Raw genomic sequence first — 16166 nt, 5'->3', positions numbered from 1 at the left:
CACGCGCCGCACGCGCCGCACGCCTCCGCACGCGCCGCACGCCTCCGCACGCCTCCGCACGCGCCGCACGCGCCGTACGCCTCCGCACGCGCCGCACGCCTCCGCACGCGCCGCACGCGCCGCACGCGCCGCACGCGCCCGCACGCGCGCGCACACACACACACAGTCCCGCTTAGGCACAGCTCCCCAAGGCTTGGGGTCGCTCCGCACCTCGCCACTTACCCACCTCTACACATCACATCCCTGCGGGCTCCAGCCGCACTGAGTTCATTTCCATCACGAGGCAGTCACATCCCTGGACCCTTTGTTGCTATGTCACAATGAACCGCGATCTGTATTCCTAGCAAACCTCAGGCTTACATGCCATACGTATGCATATATGCACCATTGCGATCAACGTTGCTACCGAGTCAACAAAACCCACCAGCCCCAACCGCACCACCCGGCGGTGATGGATGATCCGGCTGCCAAGCCGCTGCCTACACGCGATGTAGGCCAATCAGGCGCAGCAGCAGTGACACCCGCAAGCACCCCGGTCTACGACAGCCTGATCAGTTGCACTGCCGGGGGCGCGTGCAACGACACAACCCAAATCTGACGTTTGCCGCTGAGTGCCGCACCAGACACCAGCGCAGCCGCAGAGCCTCCCCATCCACCCAGCCACACAACCCACGATGCAACGAGCACCATTCAGAATCCCATGTTCCCTGGAGGGACCTGCAGGCCCCGCGCCTCCGCTGTAACAGGAGGGAGGCGGAGGGAGAAAGACGCCGCCGCCAGGGCGGACAGGGTTGAGATAGGGAACCTGACGAAGATAGGCGACGCGACCATGCCAGCCCTGCGACCGCTGACAGGGCCATTACGATGTGGCCTCGCAAAATGACTTCGGGTAACTGCATCACGTCAACAATCCGCACGGATCACTGACTCCCGTTTTGCGCCTGAAGTTCTGGAATGCCCCATCGATCCCAAGGGGGACGGATGTGTATGGAGCCATGGGATTCTCGAACTTGCGGTAATTGCTGTTACCCCTGAAGAAAAACAGCCCGGCAGTGTTGGCTGCAGTCGCCGCAATCCCCATCCCCATTTCCGCATATCAGATTGCGTCAGGTCAGGAAACAATTTACAAGCTGAACGATACTAAAAAGGTCAATTGAGTCTCGGTGGCCTACTTAACGTTAGGATAAAAGAATAGAGCAAACAACGAACGATGAACAGAGCGGCAAGAAGTCTTCTTGTCGGCCAGTCCTACTTCACCCTCACTGGGAATAAGGGTTCATACGCCCGTCACTCTTCGGTACCTCCCCCAACTGTCACGGCCCAACTGTCACGCCTCGACACCCGCGCGAAATTCTCAGGTACAACATATCGAGGCAAGATGCCTGTGAAAGAAGAAATGTTCCTGCGCATTGCGCGCGAAGAAATGCCTTGCGAAAAAAGTAATACCTTGCTTCATAGTTCTTCATTCAGCATCTTCATATCACTCGGACACCATGAGCGAAACCCAAATACCGAGGAAATGCAAGTGGCAACGCTGCGGCAGCTGCTAATGAGCATGCTATGCAGTAAGCACGCACGGCCCTACACTGCAGCCACGCCGACGACCCGGATAAATTCATCCTTGATCAAGCAGTCGCTTCGCGGTCTCATCCTGGCGCGGTAAATGCTACCGACGCACTGGACCTGACGAGTTTCCGGGGCTGAAAACTAAACAGCCTACATGGCCGAGTGATTGTCAAGAAACGGACCGACCGAGAAACGCCGCCACCGAACAAGCCACTGCTGGCAAAAGGCATATAGGCAAGCTAACCGATCCCTTCCAAGGGGACACGCAATCGGCAGAGGCGACAGGTCAGCGCCGTACTGAAGCGACATGGACGTACTGGCTATACCGAGTAGGGCTACAGGAGCAGCGGATAGGCATTTCTGGGCGCGCAAGTAAGTGGATCCGTTACTGCTTGCACGTTTATACGCACAGGACCACAAAGCTGCCGCCATTCAGCGGGCCTGGCCAGCCCCAAATGGGGCACACATTCAGGGCATGACGCGTCATGCCGTCATTTAAGCGATGGTTGGCCGGGAGGGCTTCACGTGCCAGATGTCCTCAGCGTACTCGCGAATGGTGCGGTCACTCGAGAACTTGCCACTGCCCGCCGTGTACATAATCGACCTGGAAACAGGGAAAGGGCAATCAACATCCGTAACATTTCCTCAATATTCAAGTAAGAAAAGGTGCCCATCACCTTATTACAATCATACACGGGCAATGGGCACAGTGGGCAACGTATGAGCTGAAGCCACCGGCATGCTGCACGAGGGCGCAACGCCTGACCGAGGCGGGCAGGTCCAACGACCAACCTGGCAACTCGGCAAAAGCGTGAAGGGCTAGGAACTTGTGGCAGGTCGTACTTGGACAGGAGTCACTAAAGATACCTCACGGACCGTCCTCGAAGTTGCGCTTCGGACACGTACCAGTCAGGGTGCAGCCTGCCGCGACTGTGTGTACAGCCTGCCGCGAACCCTCCAAATGTGAAGAAATCTACAAGGCCATTCGCCCCATTACCCACCTACGCAGCCACTCTGATTGGTCCTTGTAGCAGGCATCCACCTCCTCCTGGGCTTTCAGGTAGGACGCGAAGTCGTTGGCCAGCAGGAACCAGTCATTACCAACCTGCAGGAAAGACGGAACAAGTTTTGTAATCCGCTCTTGGAGCATAATCCGCAACACAACTCTTCCTGTGGCATCAGGTGCGCCCAGTAAACACTGAAACAGTTGCACCAGCCGCGCGGAAACAGAGAACCTGAGCAAATATGCTCTCCACACCCAGTAAGCCGCCACCGCCACCCCCACTGCCTCACCACCACCATTATATCATATCATTATGACCACCCGCCCCACGCGTACCACAACCCACCTTCATATTGTTGACGCTGTCCACCAGCGGCTTGAAATAGTCCTTGTCGCCGAACATGCCACTCTCAATATCACGCATCAGTTCGTCCCACCTGTACACCCAGCCACGCCGCCATGGGCACAAAGACGGGTCCAGTTGTGAGTGTGTTGCCGAATTGCTTTATGCAGGCAAGCCAGCCCCAAAAAAGCAAGAAATTGTGCAACAAATATAAATTAGAAAGTTTCGTGTTATTTTGCCATGTGGGATTGAGGTAGAACCAGCGGGAGGAGACTGTCGTCACTGCCGGATAGATCCTGCCTCTCTGCTATGCCCGCTCTATTCCAGTTCTATGCGCACTATATCCCAGCTACTCGCCCCCGCGTCCAGCAAAATACCTGTGTGTTGTCACAAAAGAATAAAAGCTTACGACGCAAATTGTCAGGCATGAACCAGAGCGAGAGGTTCACTGCGCCCATAGACGCCGGTCACCACCCACGGCCCAACCCCCATCTGTGCTGCACGTGAGAATTATGCCGGGCGCATTATCGCACTATGCTCTAGTCAAAACTGACCAAGCCATTCCAGATGCGAGCTCCACGGGCAAAGATGGCGACTCATTTCGTAACTCCATAAAACCTTCCCGTGCTGAACTAGTCAACCGTCAAGGCCTAGCTCGCTGCCCTTTCCCAGCAAGTTAGCTAATCACCCATCCATTCCTATTGGACGAAGAGACGACAAGTCCCTTTGGTTACTCACCGCGGGTCGGTCTTGAGGTTCTTGCGCTCCTTGCGCAGCTGGTTGATCTCCTCCGCGCGTACACCAAACACGAACACGTTCTCGATGCCCGTCTCCTCCGCAATTTCAATGTTGGCCCCATCCCAGGTGCCAATAATGAGGCAGCCGTTCATCTGGAACTTCATGTTGGACGTACCTGAAGCCTCCGTACCTGGCCAGGAAGGCGGGTCCGAGTCACAGGGGGGAAACCGAGTCAGGAAAGCGAAAGCTTCATTATGTATATATTGCCGCTTCTACTAGCATTGGGGCTAGAACCACCGCCATATGAACAGCCCGTAATCCGTGTCCTGCAATACACGGCAGTCTCACGAGCCATAGCCTTTCACACCGCAGCCATCCTTCCCACCTGGTCGGTCCATTTCATATCGCTCCCTGTAGCACTAATACCCCCTCACCCGCTGTGGAGATGTGCTGGCTCAGCTCTGCTGCCGGGATGATGGTTTCCGCCAGAGATACGTTATAGTCGGGCAGGAAGTAGAGGCGCAGGTAGTCCTGGGTGTCGGGGTCCTTGTTGATGACATCACCAACGGCAGTCACCAGCCGAATGATGCGCTTGGCCATGTCGTACGCGGAGGCCGCCTACGGGAGGGTGACAAAAGGCCACGAGACAGGTGGTCTACAGGTTACCACGGGCCAGCAAGCAACAGGCTTACCAGCATGTGCGCCGCATGCGCTGTGCTCATTGCCGCATTCGCTCAGGAACCGGGGACAGCCGGCGTACAGCAAAATTCCAACATCAAACGTCTGACAACATCCCACGCCCTCTAAACTGCTGCATGAACACAGCGGACGAGGACGACGTACAAAGTAGACCTGGCCCCCATATATACCCAAATGCTCAGTCCCTTACAACCCTCCCACCTTGCCGCCGATGACACACACACGTGGCACGGCCTTCTTGCGCTCTTCGGGGCTCATCTTCTTGAGCTGCTTGTATCGCCAGATGATGGACAACACGTTCAGGTACTGACGCTTGTACTCGTGGATGCGCTTGATCTACAGGAGCAGGAAGCGAACAGGTCGTGGGGGACGCGCACCGACGGAAGTCGCGGTACAAGCGCCAGGTCTTGAGCAGGCAGACATGCAACAATTGCGTCCTGTGTTTTTCACGAGCCGTACGTTCGCATCTGGGATTACCAATGCGCAGCAATAGGGATTAACCTCGCGCACGTGGTTAGTGTCTGCCCCTGCCGTCCCGTTTGCTGGCCCCCTCAATGGGCTCACTCACCTGGATGTCGAAGAGCGCCTCCTGGTTGACATCATCGCCGTGCACCTTCTTGATCAGCTGCGCCAGTTTGGCCTTCTTCGCCTTCTTGACGGCCGACCACTTGGCCTGGAACGACTTGTCGCTGGCAAAGGCACGCAGACCCGCCAGCTTCTCCGTGTCGTTAATCCTGCAGGGATTAATGTGACGAGCGAATTGATCGATTAACGAGACAGTGTTACGTACCCATGGATCTCCACTTGCGCTAGATAAAGACCACTGTCCCTTTCACATTCCCCGCCCTCCATCCATTCACAACCCGGGCACCACCCACCACTCCGAAGTACCCAGCGCGTCAGTAATGAGGGCCGCAAGCTCGGGGTTGCACCATGCCAGCCAGCGACGGGGGGTTACGCCGTTGGTCTTGTTCTGGAACTTGGACGGAAAGATCTACGGTGGTAGCAAGTGGCACACCCCCGCGCGCGCAGAGTGGGTTCGCAGGTAACGAGAACAGCGACACAAAACGGATTAAAGAGACCGCTCAACACGGTGATTTCCATGCAAAGAAAAATTGTGGTTCCGAAACCAGGACAGAAGCACGGCTGTCCCCATCCGCCCGTTCCCGCAGCCCCCAACTTGCAAACATTCGCCCACCTGGTAGAAATCGTTTAAGATCTCGTCTTTGACGATGTTGGAGTGGATAGCCGCCACTCCGTTGACGGCAGAGGAGCCCACCACAGCCAGGTAGGCCATGTTGACCAACCTGGCAAAGGAGGCCAAAAGGAAGCGACGATGAAACAACACGAAGTTTTAGCACCAAAGCGCATGCAAGAATGTCCAGGACATGATCAAGGGAAGGCGGGGAGGCGAGGGAGTAAAAAAGACAGGGAACATCAACAGAAAGCGGGAGTGTTGGATGGCATGGGTCCCACTGGGGACGGCATGACAGGTGCACGTGCCCAAACCCGCAGGCCCCCCTCACATCTCGTCCTTGTTCCAGGGGTTCTCGTGGATGATCGACATGGCCGCGACACGCTTGGCTCGCTCCTCGGGCTTGAGGTCCTTCAGGTGGCCCGCCAACCACTTAGTCCACCCCTCGTTGATCACCTGCAGCCCCAGGTAAGGGGGAGGACCTTAAATAACCTCAGGTAAGTGGTGAAGGCCCTATGAATTGCGCCGAGTCAGGTACAACGCACATTCGGGCCACCCCTGCCCATCACTGGGATCGGCAAGCCAAACACGTAACACGGCCACGGTTGAAGATAGACGTGCAGATGCAAGAGGAGCGTTGCCCATTCGTACTCCCCTGCAACACACGAGCAACATTGGAAGCGCCGAAGGGCGGGTGCCAGTCCGCGCCACCCAATCAGTCACCTAACTGGTCCTCCCCTACCTCGATGATCTCCATGTGGCGCGGCAGCATCTTGGCCATCACCTTGACCGGCCACTTCTCCAGCGCCTCTGGCATCACGGTGTGGTTGGTGTAGTTGAGGCACTGCAAGCGGATGGCCAACGTAGAGGGCGGCAGTAAGCTTGCCGAGATTATCATTATTACAGAGGCCAGCGAGTAGTAAGACGACACAGTAGAGAGCAATGGAAATCACAGGTGGCCATACCCATCTGCATTCCATGTAAGGGCAGCCATGCCATACCCACACTCCCGTTCAAGCAAGAGCATCTGGCATCTGCCATGTGCCCCCTCACTTTAGTAGTGATGGTCCAGGCCTGGTCCCAGTCCAGTCCCTCCACATCAACCAGCAGCCGCATCAGCTCAGCCACCGCAATGGTGGGGTGCGTGTCGTTCAGCTGGAAGCACGCCTTCTCGGGCAGCAAATTGAAGTCAGTGGCATGCACGGCCTTGAAGCGCGATAGAACATCCTGGGGGCCGGAAGAGCAAGGATGGAGGGCGCCGAGGATGAAAATCTCACCGTGAAATGGGACAGCCCCGGGACTAGTCAGGCCCTGTGCTCACTACTCTCCCACGTCATCTACGGCTGCGCAGTACGGTGCCAGCTGAGGTGGTTGCAAGATCCAGGCCCTGCCCCATTCCCCTCACCTGCAGCGAGGCGCACACGAAGAAGTACTGCTGCTTGAGCCGCAGCTCCTTGCCCTCGGGCGTCGAGTCGTTGGGGTACAACACCGCGCTGATGCCCTCAGCACGCTCGCGCTCCAGCATAGCCTGCACACAGAGGGACCATGAGGACAGGTGGTGGATACTTAGGGTTAGGCGAGGGGGTGGGGATGGGAAAAAGAGCTTATGCAGGTTAGTTGTCGGGATAAGCAGCGGCAAAGGAGCGGCAACGCGTTCAGCAACGACAGGAACATGCCAAGGAAGCTTTCAGCCACCTAACCTAATAGTAGTAGTTGCACCAGCAGCATCAGCTACCCCACACACCCGGTCGTAGTCTCCCGCATTGAAAGCGCCCAAGTCGAACTCCGTCACCGGCACCGCATCCCACAGCCGCAGGTTGCTGGTCGTCGGGGTGTTGTAGCCGGGAATAGGGTTGTCGTACGCCTGGGCAATGACCTGCGCGCATGACAATCACATATCTCGCAATTAAGAGTCGGAAACGGTCAGGCGTGTTTTTTTGTGTGTGCCGTTCATTTGACAATTGAAGGGGCTCCATAGGGGCCTAGGACGCGGAAGCAGGGAAAGGTAGCGGTAGTGAGTGCTGCGCCGTGTATGAAATGCATACACAGTAGATAGGCGGCCGGCCCAGGCCCCCCACTTCATGTAGGATTTGACTTAATCCGTTAAACGCTCAGCGTGAATTCTCACTCAGAACGAGAAGAGACAAGTCAACGCCGATAGTCTTGCCCCGTAACAGGGAGGCAGAGCCATCAGCTTCCTGACCTTCTCCAACCGCTACACACCCCTGTAATTGCGGAATGGGGTCACGCTGCAGATGTGTTTCCCGGTGCTAACCAACGGACCCTTCCACCCGGGGGCTCTCCCACGCACCGTGTGCTTCCCAGCTTCCCGGTTGCGTTGAACAACCGCATGCAAGCGGCGAAGCAGTGAACGACAGTTTGGCACGTTACCTAGCAACCCAAATGCCCGATCCTCAACCACAGCACCGCCATCTATCGCTTGCTCCTTAACGCTGTACGAGGGCCCATCCCACAGATAGTTTCTTCCATTTTAAGGGTCTTGTTCACTTCGCAGCGCCCGCCTCAACACGTCCAGTCTCAACATACACACACTGGTGGCCGAACCCCTTACCCCGACCCATACCGACACACCCATCACTGCCTACAGTTCCACCTACACGCCCCTCACTCACCCGCTCCGAGGGTGTCCACACGGTCACCTCCTTGCTGCCCTGCTTGCGGCGCTCCACTCGGCCTCCAAAGCCCACCTCGTACTTCACATCGTCGCGCCGCAGTTCCCAGGGGTTACCCTTGGTCAGCCAGATGTCCGGCAGCTCCACCTGGTAGCCGTTTTTAAGAGCCTGGCGAGGAAGAGGGGTATGGAAGGTGCGTGGTGGAAGGGTATGAAGGGAGAAGAGGATGTTCCAGAGATTGCAGCGCTGGGTAGGGACTATCGGGCTTGGCATGACAGGACGGCAACGCCATAATTCGTCTCTTGTGATTAACCGTATTGATTGCTGGTTAAAGGACGACGACGGAAGGTGAGTGAGTTTGGGGGTGAAAGTGACGGAACGCGTTGGGCGCGCTCGTCGCTGCAAGGGCATCGTGTGACTGTTCTCCATTGGGAACTGATGTGATTGAGGGCAACGCAGAACGCCCGTCAGCAGGGTAGGTGCCGACTCTTGAAAGAGAGCCCGGGGGCTTGGGAGGGATTTCGGATACCGAAGAGGAGCCGGGGCCAAGACTCGCCCATGGATGCGCTCTTTGCTAGCTTCGACCTCATGCTTTCGTCAAACATGAGAGGCTCGATACCTATTCTGTCCTGATTCTCTGCTCAGTGCCATGCAGGCGTGCTTCAGACGGCATCTGTACGTCCTCGCGCCCCGTGGGCCCGGCCAGCTCAGGACAGCTTCGTTGGTATCTTGCATTCCACTTCCATTCACCTGCTTAAACATGCCATACTTATAACGAATGCCGTAGCCCCAGCCCGGCAAATCAAGCGTCGCCATGGAGTCCAAGAAGCATGCCGCCAGACGCCCCAGACCACCGTTGCCCAAAGCAGCGTCACGCTCAGCATCCGCGACCCTTTCCATCTCGTATCCCATCTGGTTCAAGGCCTCCGCATATTCACCCTCGAGACCTAAGTTGTACACAGTGTTGATCAGCGACCGCCCCATCAGGAACTCAGCTGAGAGATAGTAAACAAACTTGGGGTCCTCCTTCCTGCAAAGTGCAAGGCGCGATGAGTTTAATTGCATGCCTTTCGGGAAGGCGATCGAGGAGCGGGGAACGCCCTTTCCAAGCGTCCTTTACGTGACGAACAAATGCTAAAAATAGAAACGGCTACTTAAAAACAGAAACGTACGCCTCCATGGTCAGACTTGGTAGCGACGAAATTTGCACCGGAACCCTTCACGCATGAACGGCTCACTTCCAGTATTCGTGGGTCTTGTTGAAAGAGTCGATCAACTTCTCGCGCACACTCCATGCCGTTCCCTGGTAAGCGTCAGCAGTTGTGTAGTCCCCATTCCGGCCGAAAAGATATCGCAGCTTATTTGCGATATCGGCAGGGGCAGGCACGGATGAGGTGCCACCCCTCACGATTGGAGCTGTCTTATCCAACTCTGCCACTGCGTGGACACGAAGGGCGCGGCGACCAGACCCGACACGCGGAGCAAATTGCCGGCTGACCGGAGGTGCACCAGCAACCCTGTAGCCTTGCAGCTGTTGGTAGGCCATGCTGCAACAAAGGCTCAATTGCCGAGAACCAGTGTCACGACACACGACTCTGCACTAATCGTGCGTTGGAGGGTGTGCCGACAGATTGTGCAAGGCAACAGCTCTAAGCCTGCGTTATAATGAGAATTATACACAGAGGCCGTCTGCATGTCACTGGAGAGCGATATTATGTGACGTCTATTGCACGACAGGAATTGAACTCCACGTGCTACGACGGGGGAAAGACGGACGACAAGAAACCCTTAGTGCGAACCAATTGTTCAGAAGCAAATATGACTCTTTTGAATTTTTGTAACGAGAGACTTGCCTTTGCGAGCGACCTGCACTTCAGGTGGTGGTGACAGTTAACCACGATGCTTCTCGACTCTAGCCAGACCTGAACGTAGGTAGTAATAGAAACTCAGCCATGAATATTTCTTTCTAAACTCTTGGTATAGGTCAAATAGCTTTGTCAGCGTGACCCATGGGGCTGTACAGCTACGCTAGTGCTGTACACGCTTATGATGGGTGCTAAAGGAGGTGTCGAAAAAGGTCATCCCACAGGTCAGACCTACAGCCCTGAAATTCCTTGCAATATTACGTTACCAGGACATGCGACTAGTAGTCGTGCGCACTGGTACTTAGTATACAGAATACAGTACACATCCTATTATGGATGTCGCATCTATGTCACAACATTCACTCTTCTGGTGAGAGGCTCATGATTCTGAGCGCCTCTGGTCATAAGCGGAAATGGGCCATTCCGCGACCTATCAGGCAGGTGGGTTGCAGGTAGGGTGCAGTGGGTGCAGTGGGTACTACGGGCGATGGGCAGGTGTCCAAGCTGGCTGCGTTTTCTTATATTGGAACCAAACATGATGCCATTCGGCACGTCGGCAAGCCTTGTTTCGTCGGCCCTCTGGGGACGCAGCTGTGCCCCAATACAGTACGGTAGGTGGGCTTAGTATGAAAACCATCCTAACTCGTTACAGCGTACCATGCCGCCCCGTGCGGGGAGCAACGAGGGTCCAAATCAAAGCTAGAGTGCGCGTACAGCAACAACGTGCAAATTGAAGGCACTCCATAGGCAAGCGCCAACGTTGTACACCTGTGCGCCACGATAAGTCTACACAGCCGCAATTCCGACCACCACATGGGGGTGCTGGGGGCAACACCCAACACAAGGTAGGGAGGGACAATGCCACGTCCACAACGACCCAACCGCACAGGAAACAGTTTTTTCCGCAAAGGCGGATTATGAAACAACAGCAAATACGGCACGAACGCGGCACCCAATTTAGGTGCATTAATCGAATTTGGACCCAACCTAGGCTCCCGCAAGCCTATGCGGACTAGAAAGTTGAATACTAACTCCAGCAGGCGCATAACAGGATGATGTAGCGATCCTTCCAACCATGTAGGAGACATTTTTAACGATGAATTACGTAAATCCGCCCAAACCCCACGCAGCAACTACCGCAGAAGAAACGGGTAACCATTAACCCTAATGCTGTAGATGTAAGTAATGGCCCATCAGATAACGGCCTGCACCGACGGACGTTCCGCCTAACCTCTTCACAACTAACATAAGCACACTGAAAGGACATTCCGCGAATTCCTGCGGGCTCTATTCCTCTTAGGACTCCTCCGCTGCCAGCCTCATTTACGCAAACTAATTCCGCTCGTCGCATCGTCACCGTCACCATCACCATCACCATCACCATCACCATCACCATCACTAACAACATCATCGCGGAGTTCAGCCCCCCACGTGCTCCTCAGGCCGCACGCCCGTCAGTGCATGACGCCATTTTAAGAAACCACATCGCTCGTAATGAAGCCATGAATCATAAAATACACCCAGGGTGGCCTGCCGGTCCGGCTTGAGGTCCACAACAAGCCGCCCAATCATACAACATCTCGCCGAAGCGAATAATCATTCTCCACCGGGAGCCTGAGGTTCATGCCCAGCTGTGGACGAAACCCCACCACCACCCCAGCAGGTCAAGTGTACCTGCGAGACCCAGAATGTCATTCTTCACACCGCAGCCATGAGCAATCTCCTCGCGCTCTGAACTCTTGAGCACTCGTCAAAACTAAGCAAATGGAGCCGCTCTCCTTAAGAAGCAATCACGCTCCCTGAGCCAGCTGCGCCCACACATGTACCAGCGACACCATGGGGCCATTTCGGAAAAAAGATCAGGTTTTCAAAAGCTCTTGGCGACCAGCTCCGCGAGCATGGGATCCTCGCCGCGCTTACGACCGAACATGGACATGAAGCGCACGGACCCGGGTCCACCGGTACTGGCGACGGCCGACATGGCGGTGCCGCCAGAGGGAGTCAAGCGGGTGCCGGAGCCGTCAGCTGTGAGCGCGGTAACACCGATCAGGGGGGCGATAAAAGTGAGCAGGGACTATAAATAGGCCATGTGGGAAACTCGCAGATGGATTTACTGAAATACGATCTCACAATGTCAGCGATGGTGGCGACTCCATCACAGCAAAAGAACCACAAGACAGTCGAAATACGCAAAGTAAAATATTCAGGACGTTTGACAATCTTTGGTGCTGACAGTATACAAATATGTTCGGAGCCATTCCATATGGTCCGTCTAGCTCAAGCTGAAGATGAAAGGTACTAGCTGCAGGTTGCGACGAAACCCCAGTCCATATATCCAACTTAAACATTTACAGCAGGGGACAATTACCATACATAATCCCATTATGCAAGCCCAGACCAGGTATAATGAGCTCTAGCATTAACGTAGCTAGATGTTGCAACAGCCACTGTCCTTGGAAAGCCCTACTTGGCCACCAGGCACCGGCAGCGTCTTGGACCGATCAAGCTAAGCTTGGCCGTTAGCTATGACTCCAGTTCTCACCTTCGGCATTGCTGGCGGTGCCCCTTGTTTGGGACGCTACTGCGCCAGCAGATGCCGTTGCCCGCGACAGCACTGATGCAGCTGATTTAGAACCGAAGTACTGCGGTCAGAAAGAACCAGTAGAAGATCAGGTCGACAACCTTGCGCAAAAACAGGACATATAGACCTGCCGGAGACCACTAGGTCCCCAACGCCCTGGGGGCAGTGGCATGTGTTAATACATATCATACAGGGCAAGCTTACCCGACCAATGAGTGCCGCATCCGTCGCGACCTCGGCAGCCACTCGAGAAGCCATCACGGAAGCTGGCAGCAGCAGGGGCAAGGTTAGAGAAATTGTCTTTTGACCACCCCCTATGTGAACAGGTCCTCGTGCTCTGTGGACCTTTAGGGCTTGTACTTAATTGGAGCTGGCCGGAAAGTAAACGGTCGCGGCAAGAATATCCTTCTTGCAATCTTGTATAGAATCCCAAAAATGACTGTGAACATAAATGCTATGGTATGGATCGGCTTCTTGCAGCTTATGTATGCACGGCAACTTTCCGTCCGGTCCTACGACGCTACGTGTGTCATCTACATGTCAGCAAGCGTCACAACGAAAAAGTTGTTTTAATCATCCACCGAAATCGTCAACCATTTTCACGTAAATCCTTAATAGAAGCCTCTCCATAAGAAACGCTCCGGTTAGTTTCACGTCAACTACAAAAGGCTTTCATGCGTTGTCACATCGACGTCATTCTTACAATGCAAGGAGATGAATCATTCAACATCAGGTTATCTAACACGGCTTTTTTGCTGCGGGTTCTTCGTAGGCCTTTCGACTTTGAGTCCGCAGTAAAGGTATCGCCAACAAAGCCGGGTCCCCAACATACGATGCCGATATTACGTCAGTATCTTTAGGTTACTATAAGGAGTGCAAATGGCAATCCAGGCGGTCAACAACTTTCACACGAGCATCGAAACCCAGTTGCGGAAAGTCGACTTTGTTCGACGTTGTGTTTTTATTAAAAAACCGTTGCAGCGCTGTGCTAGAGAGGGACTTGCTACTTAACTGTAATTCGAACAAGGTTTACTGCTAGGATGGTTGAAACGCAACCCTATACGTGTTGCAGATGAAACCACCTAGAGCTTACAGTCCTAAAAATCCACAAGACTACAAAGCAAAATCCTTCTGAAGGCTATTTTTTCGCATATACAGGCACTGTGGGACCCTACAGGTCCCAGTGCAAGGTCCTGCAAGGTTAAGCCGTGCGGCGGTCTAAGACCCTGCGACCAGCATCACTAAAATCTGTGAGGATAAAGCTTTGCAGGCTGCAGTGCCAGGCTAAGGCATCAACGGTGCTCGTTTTTGTTACTATCCCAACCTATGCACGCGCACGGGCTCTTGTGGCCCAGGACATCCTTTTTGCCCTGCATACCATCATCAAGCAGGGAAACGCGCCAACCCGCTCCCAACCCGCTCGTTTCTCATCAGCAAACACTTCATGGCTCCTTGTTGCATTTTTAGCCTCATACGTCATTGATGGATTCATAAGCTCGTGTCCTGCAACCACTTCTGGCGCACTACATTCTAGAACACTCCACGTTGAAGCTGCGGGGCGCTGCGAAAAAGAGCAACCGGAGCTGCGGGGCGCTTCATATGACCAGGCAGCGAAGTCGCCGTGGATCCGACTTGTTCCTGGACAAGTGCTCTGCTTACTCTCGCCCTGACCACACTACTAAACGAACCCAACCAAAGCTTTAGAGTTGCCATAACGGCAGCAGAATGAACACAGCGCTAACGGAACCTGCATCCATGTCGCAAATGCACCCTTACGTCTGAGGGGACCGCCGCACATCTCCAATGTGCTTCCTTTTGCTGGCTGAAGATTCAGGGGTAGCACTGCCGGGCTCCCATGGCCGTTTGGCACGCTCCCCCACCAGAGCCGATGCCCCGGCCCCAGCCCCGCCGCCACCAGCTGCGCTTGGATCAGTACCGTATGCCGGCGTTCGCGTTCCGACGCAGGGACCTTCCCCGCTAGGCCCATCATCCGACCCTGGTGCACATCCCACGCCGGCAGCAGGCACAGGGTGGGAACCCACCGGCGGATCTGGGCCCTCGGACGCCGTCGCGCTTGTAGGCTGGGCGGTATGGAGCAGAAGGCTCCGCGCTAAGCCAGAACCTGAAGCCCTGGCCTGCTCCAGCAGCTGCTGTGAAGACCTGCGGCTGCCGCCACCACTATTGCCCGGCGGCTGCTCTCGGCACTGCGAAAGGCCCCCTTGCCCACCGACGCTGCTACAACCAGTGCCGCCCTCGTGAGCAGGACCTCCACCGCGTGAAGGTATTATGTCCCCCTCCAAACTTGCATGGTCTCGAATGGCCGGCACATCGGCCGTAATTGTATCCGCGTTATCCAAAACAGCTACTGCCTGCTGGGAGCCCGGACCGGTGGGTGCAGCTGTTCCAGGCGCCGCCGGTTGCTGCACCGCCGGGACCTGCCCAGCTTCGTCCATCGCCGCTTGGGTTCCCTGACATGACCCGGTCGCTACACGCGCCGGCGGTAGACCGTCGTACAGTGCCGCCAGCCTGGCAGCCCCCGAGGCGGAGCTGGCTGGAGTTGGGACCCTGGCGGGGCGTCTTGGGGCCGGGTGGTCATTCTCACGTGAGGCGGCGGCACCATCCGCCTGCTGGTGCAGCCTCTTGGCATGGACGAGGCGCGCAAGTGCGCTTAGGTCTCGGGCACTGGTCGGCTGGGAGCTGGCAGAGTTGCCGGCTGCAAGTCCAGCCGCCGTCTGGGCACTGGACCCCACCAGAGCAGCTTCCGCCAGTGCAACGTGAGACCTGACATCAGGGGGCGGCGGCGTGGTGCCGGTACGGGGCTGCTGCGACTGGTTGAGGCCCGGTGGGGTCTCTGGACCGCGGCCACTGGCTGCGGGTGGTGCTGCACTAGAGGTCCCTGGCGGTCCTGGCTTAGTGGAGCCTTTGGAAGTCAACTCCTTAAGAGAGTCATAGAGCTCCTTGTAAGTTTTCTTGAGCAAGTTGGAGAAGCCACGGTCCAGGTCGGGGATCTGGCGGCAGCAGGCGGCGGTGTCCCGCAGATGGCGAAGCACCTGTAGCAGGCATTTCTTCATATCATCCGCACCCAAGGGCGGGGGGCTCAATGATGGGTTCGGTTCTGCCCCATTATGTAGCTGTTCATCGCGACGAGCGGCTACAGTGTTGGGTAACTGCGTAGAAACGCTCTGCTCAAGTGCGGGGTCGCCAGGCCCCATGAGCTCGTCTGGCTGCCTGTCCGTGGTTTCACGACGACATGGAACCTGGTCTCGGCCGTCGCCTTGGATAGGCAGCGATCGAGGGAGAACGGGGTGCTGCTCGTCTACTGGCGACTGCTGCTCGGTGGCTGGAGCAACTGCAACAGCAGCTGTAGCTACGATATCGGCCGTCGCAAAGCCAGTCCGTGGAGCATCGCCTTCTATATGCATGCTGATTTCAGTAGGCGCGCCTGCTGGGGGCTCCAAGATTAATGTCGCCATCGCGCGTAAGGTATTATCCCGTTGCCCAAGGGTAGCCGTCAATTCCTCTTCAAGAGAGGCAATACTTTGC

The 16166-nt window shown here is 55.8% G+C and overlaps 2 protein-coding genes across 2 annotated transcripts; both read right to left on the bottom strand.

The window, feature by feature from the left end:
• Nucleotides 1–1109: 1109 nt before the first annotated feature.
• On the bottom strand, nucleotides 1110–9837 carry VOLCADRAFT_107688 (uncharacterized protein). Its single transcript, XM_002957387.1, has 17 exons — nucleotides 9416–9837; nucleotides 8928–9207; nucleotides 8178–8345; nucleotides 7289–7420; nucleotides 6950–7072; nucleotides 6598–6771; nucleotides 6287–6388; nucleotides 5876–6000; nucleotides 5548–5656; nucleotides 5228–5343; nucleotides 4918–5083; nucleotides 4551–4685; nucleotides 4085–4268; nucleotides 3651–3840; nucleotides 2916–3006; nucleotides 2568–2671; nucleotides 1110–2170 (listed from the first exon to the last, which is right to left on the bottom strand). Exons 1-17 carry the CDS (start codon nucleotides 9721–9723, stop codon nucleotides 2062–2064), a joined length of 2616 nt encoding a protein of 871 aa, XP_002957433.1. The 5' UTR covers nucleotides 9724–9837; the 3' UTR covers nucleotides 1110–2061.
• Nucleotides 9838–12584: 2747 nt separating this feature from the next.
• Nucleotides 12585–15694, bottom strand: VOLCADRAFT_98552 (uncharacterized protein; the record flags this gene model as incomplete). The annotated part of the gene is made up of 5 exons (XM_002957386.1): nucleotides 12585–12684; nucleotides 12828–12889; nucleotides 14400–14619; nucleotides 14666–15631; nucleotides 15674–15694. Coding segments are annotated over 5 exons (1369 nt in total), but the record flags the coding sequence as incomplete, so codon positions are not given.
• Nucleotides 15695–16166: the final 472 nt, after the last annotated feature.

This window comes from Volvox carteri (assembly GCF_000143455.1).
Source record: "Volvox carteri f. nagariensis unplaced genomic scaffold VOLCAscaffold_73, whole genome shotgun sequence".
NCBI classification, from domain to species: Eukaryota; Viridiplantae; Chlorophyta; class Chlorophyceae; order Chlamydomonadales; family Volvocaceae; genus Volvox; species Volvox carteri.
This window is presented reverse-complemented; position numbering and strand designations above follow the sequence as displayed.

Excerpts from the sequence above, each read along its gene's own strand:
- VOLCADRAFT_107688 (XM_002957387.1), bottom strand. The coding sequence starts at position 9,723 with ATGGCCTACCAACAGCTGCAAGGCTACAGGGTTGCTGGTGCACCTCCG. Across the intron at positions 5,344-5,547 it reads TCTTAAACGATTTCTACCAG|ATCTTTCCGTCCAAGTTCCA; the intron begins GTGGGCGAATGT and ends CTACCACCGTAG. Across the intron at positions 4,686-4,917 it reads AGGCGCTCTTCGACATCCAG|ATCAAGCGCATCCACGAGTA; the intron begins GTGAGTGAGCCC and ends CTGCTCCTGTAG.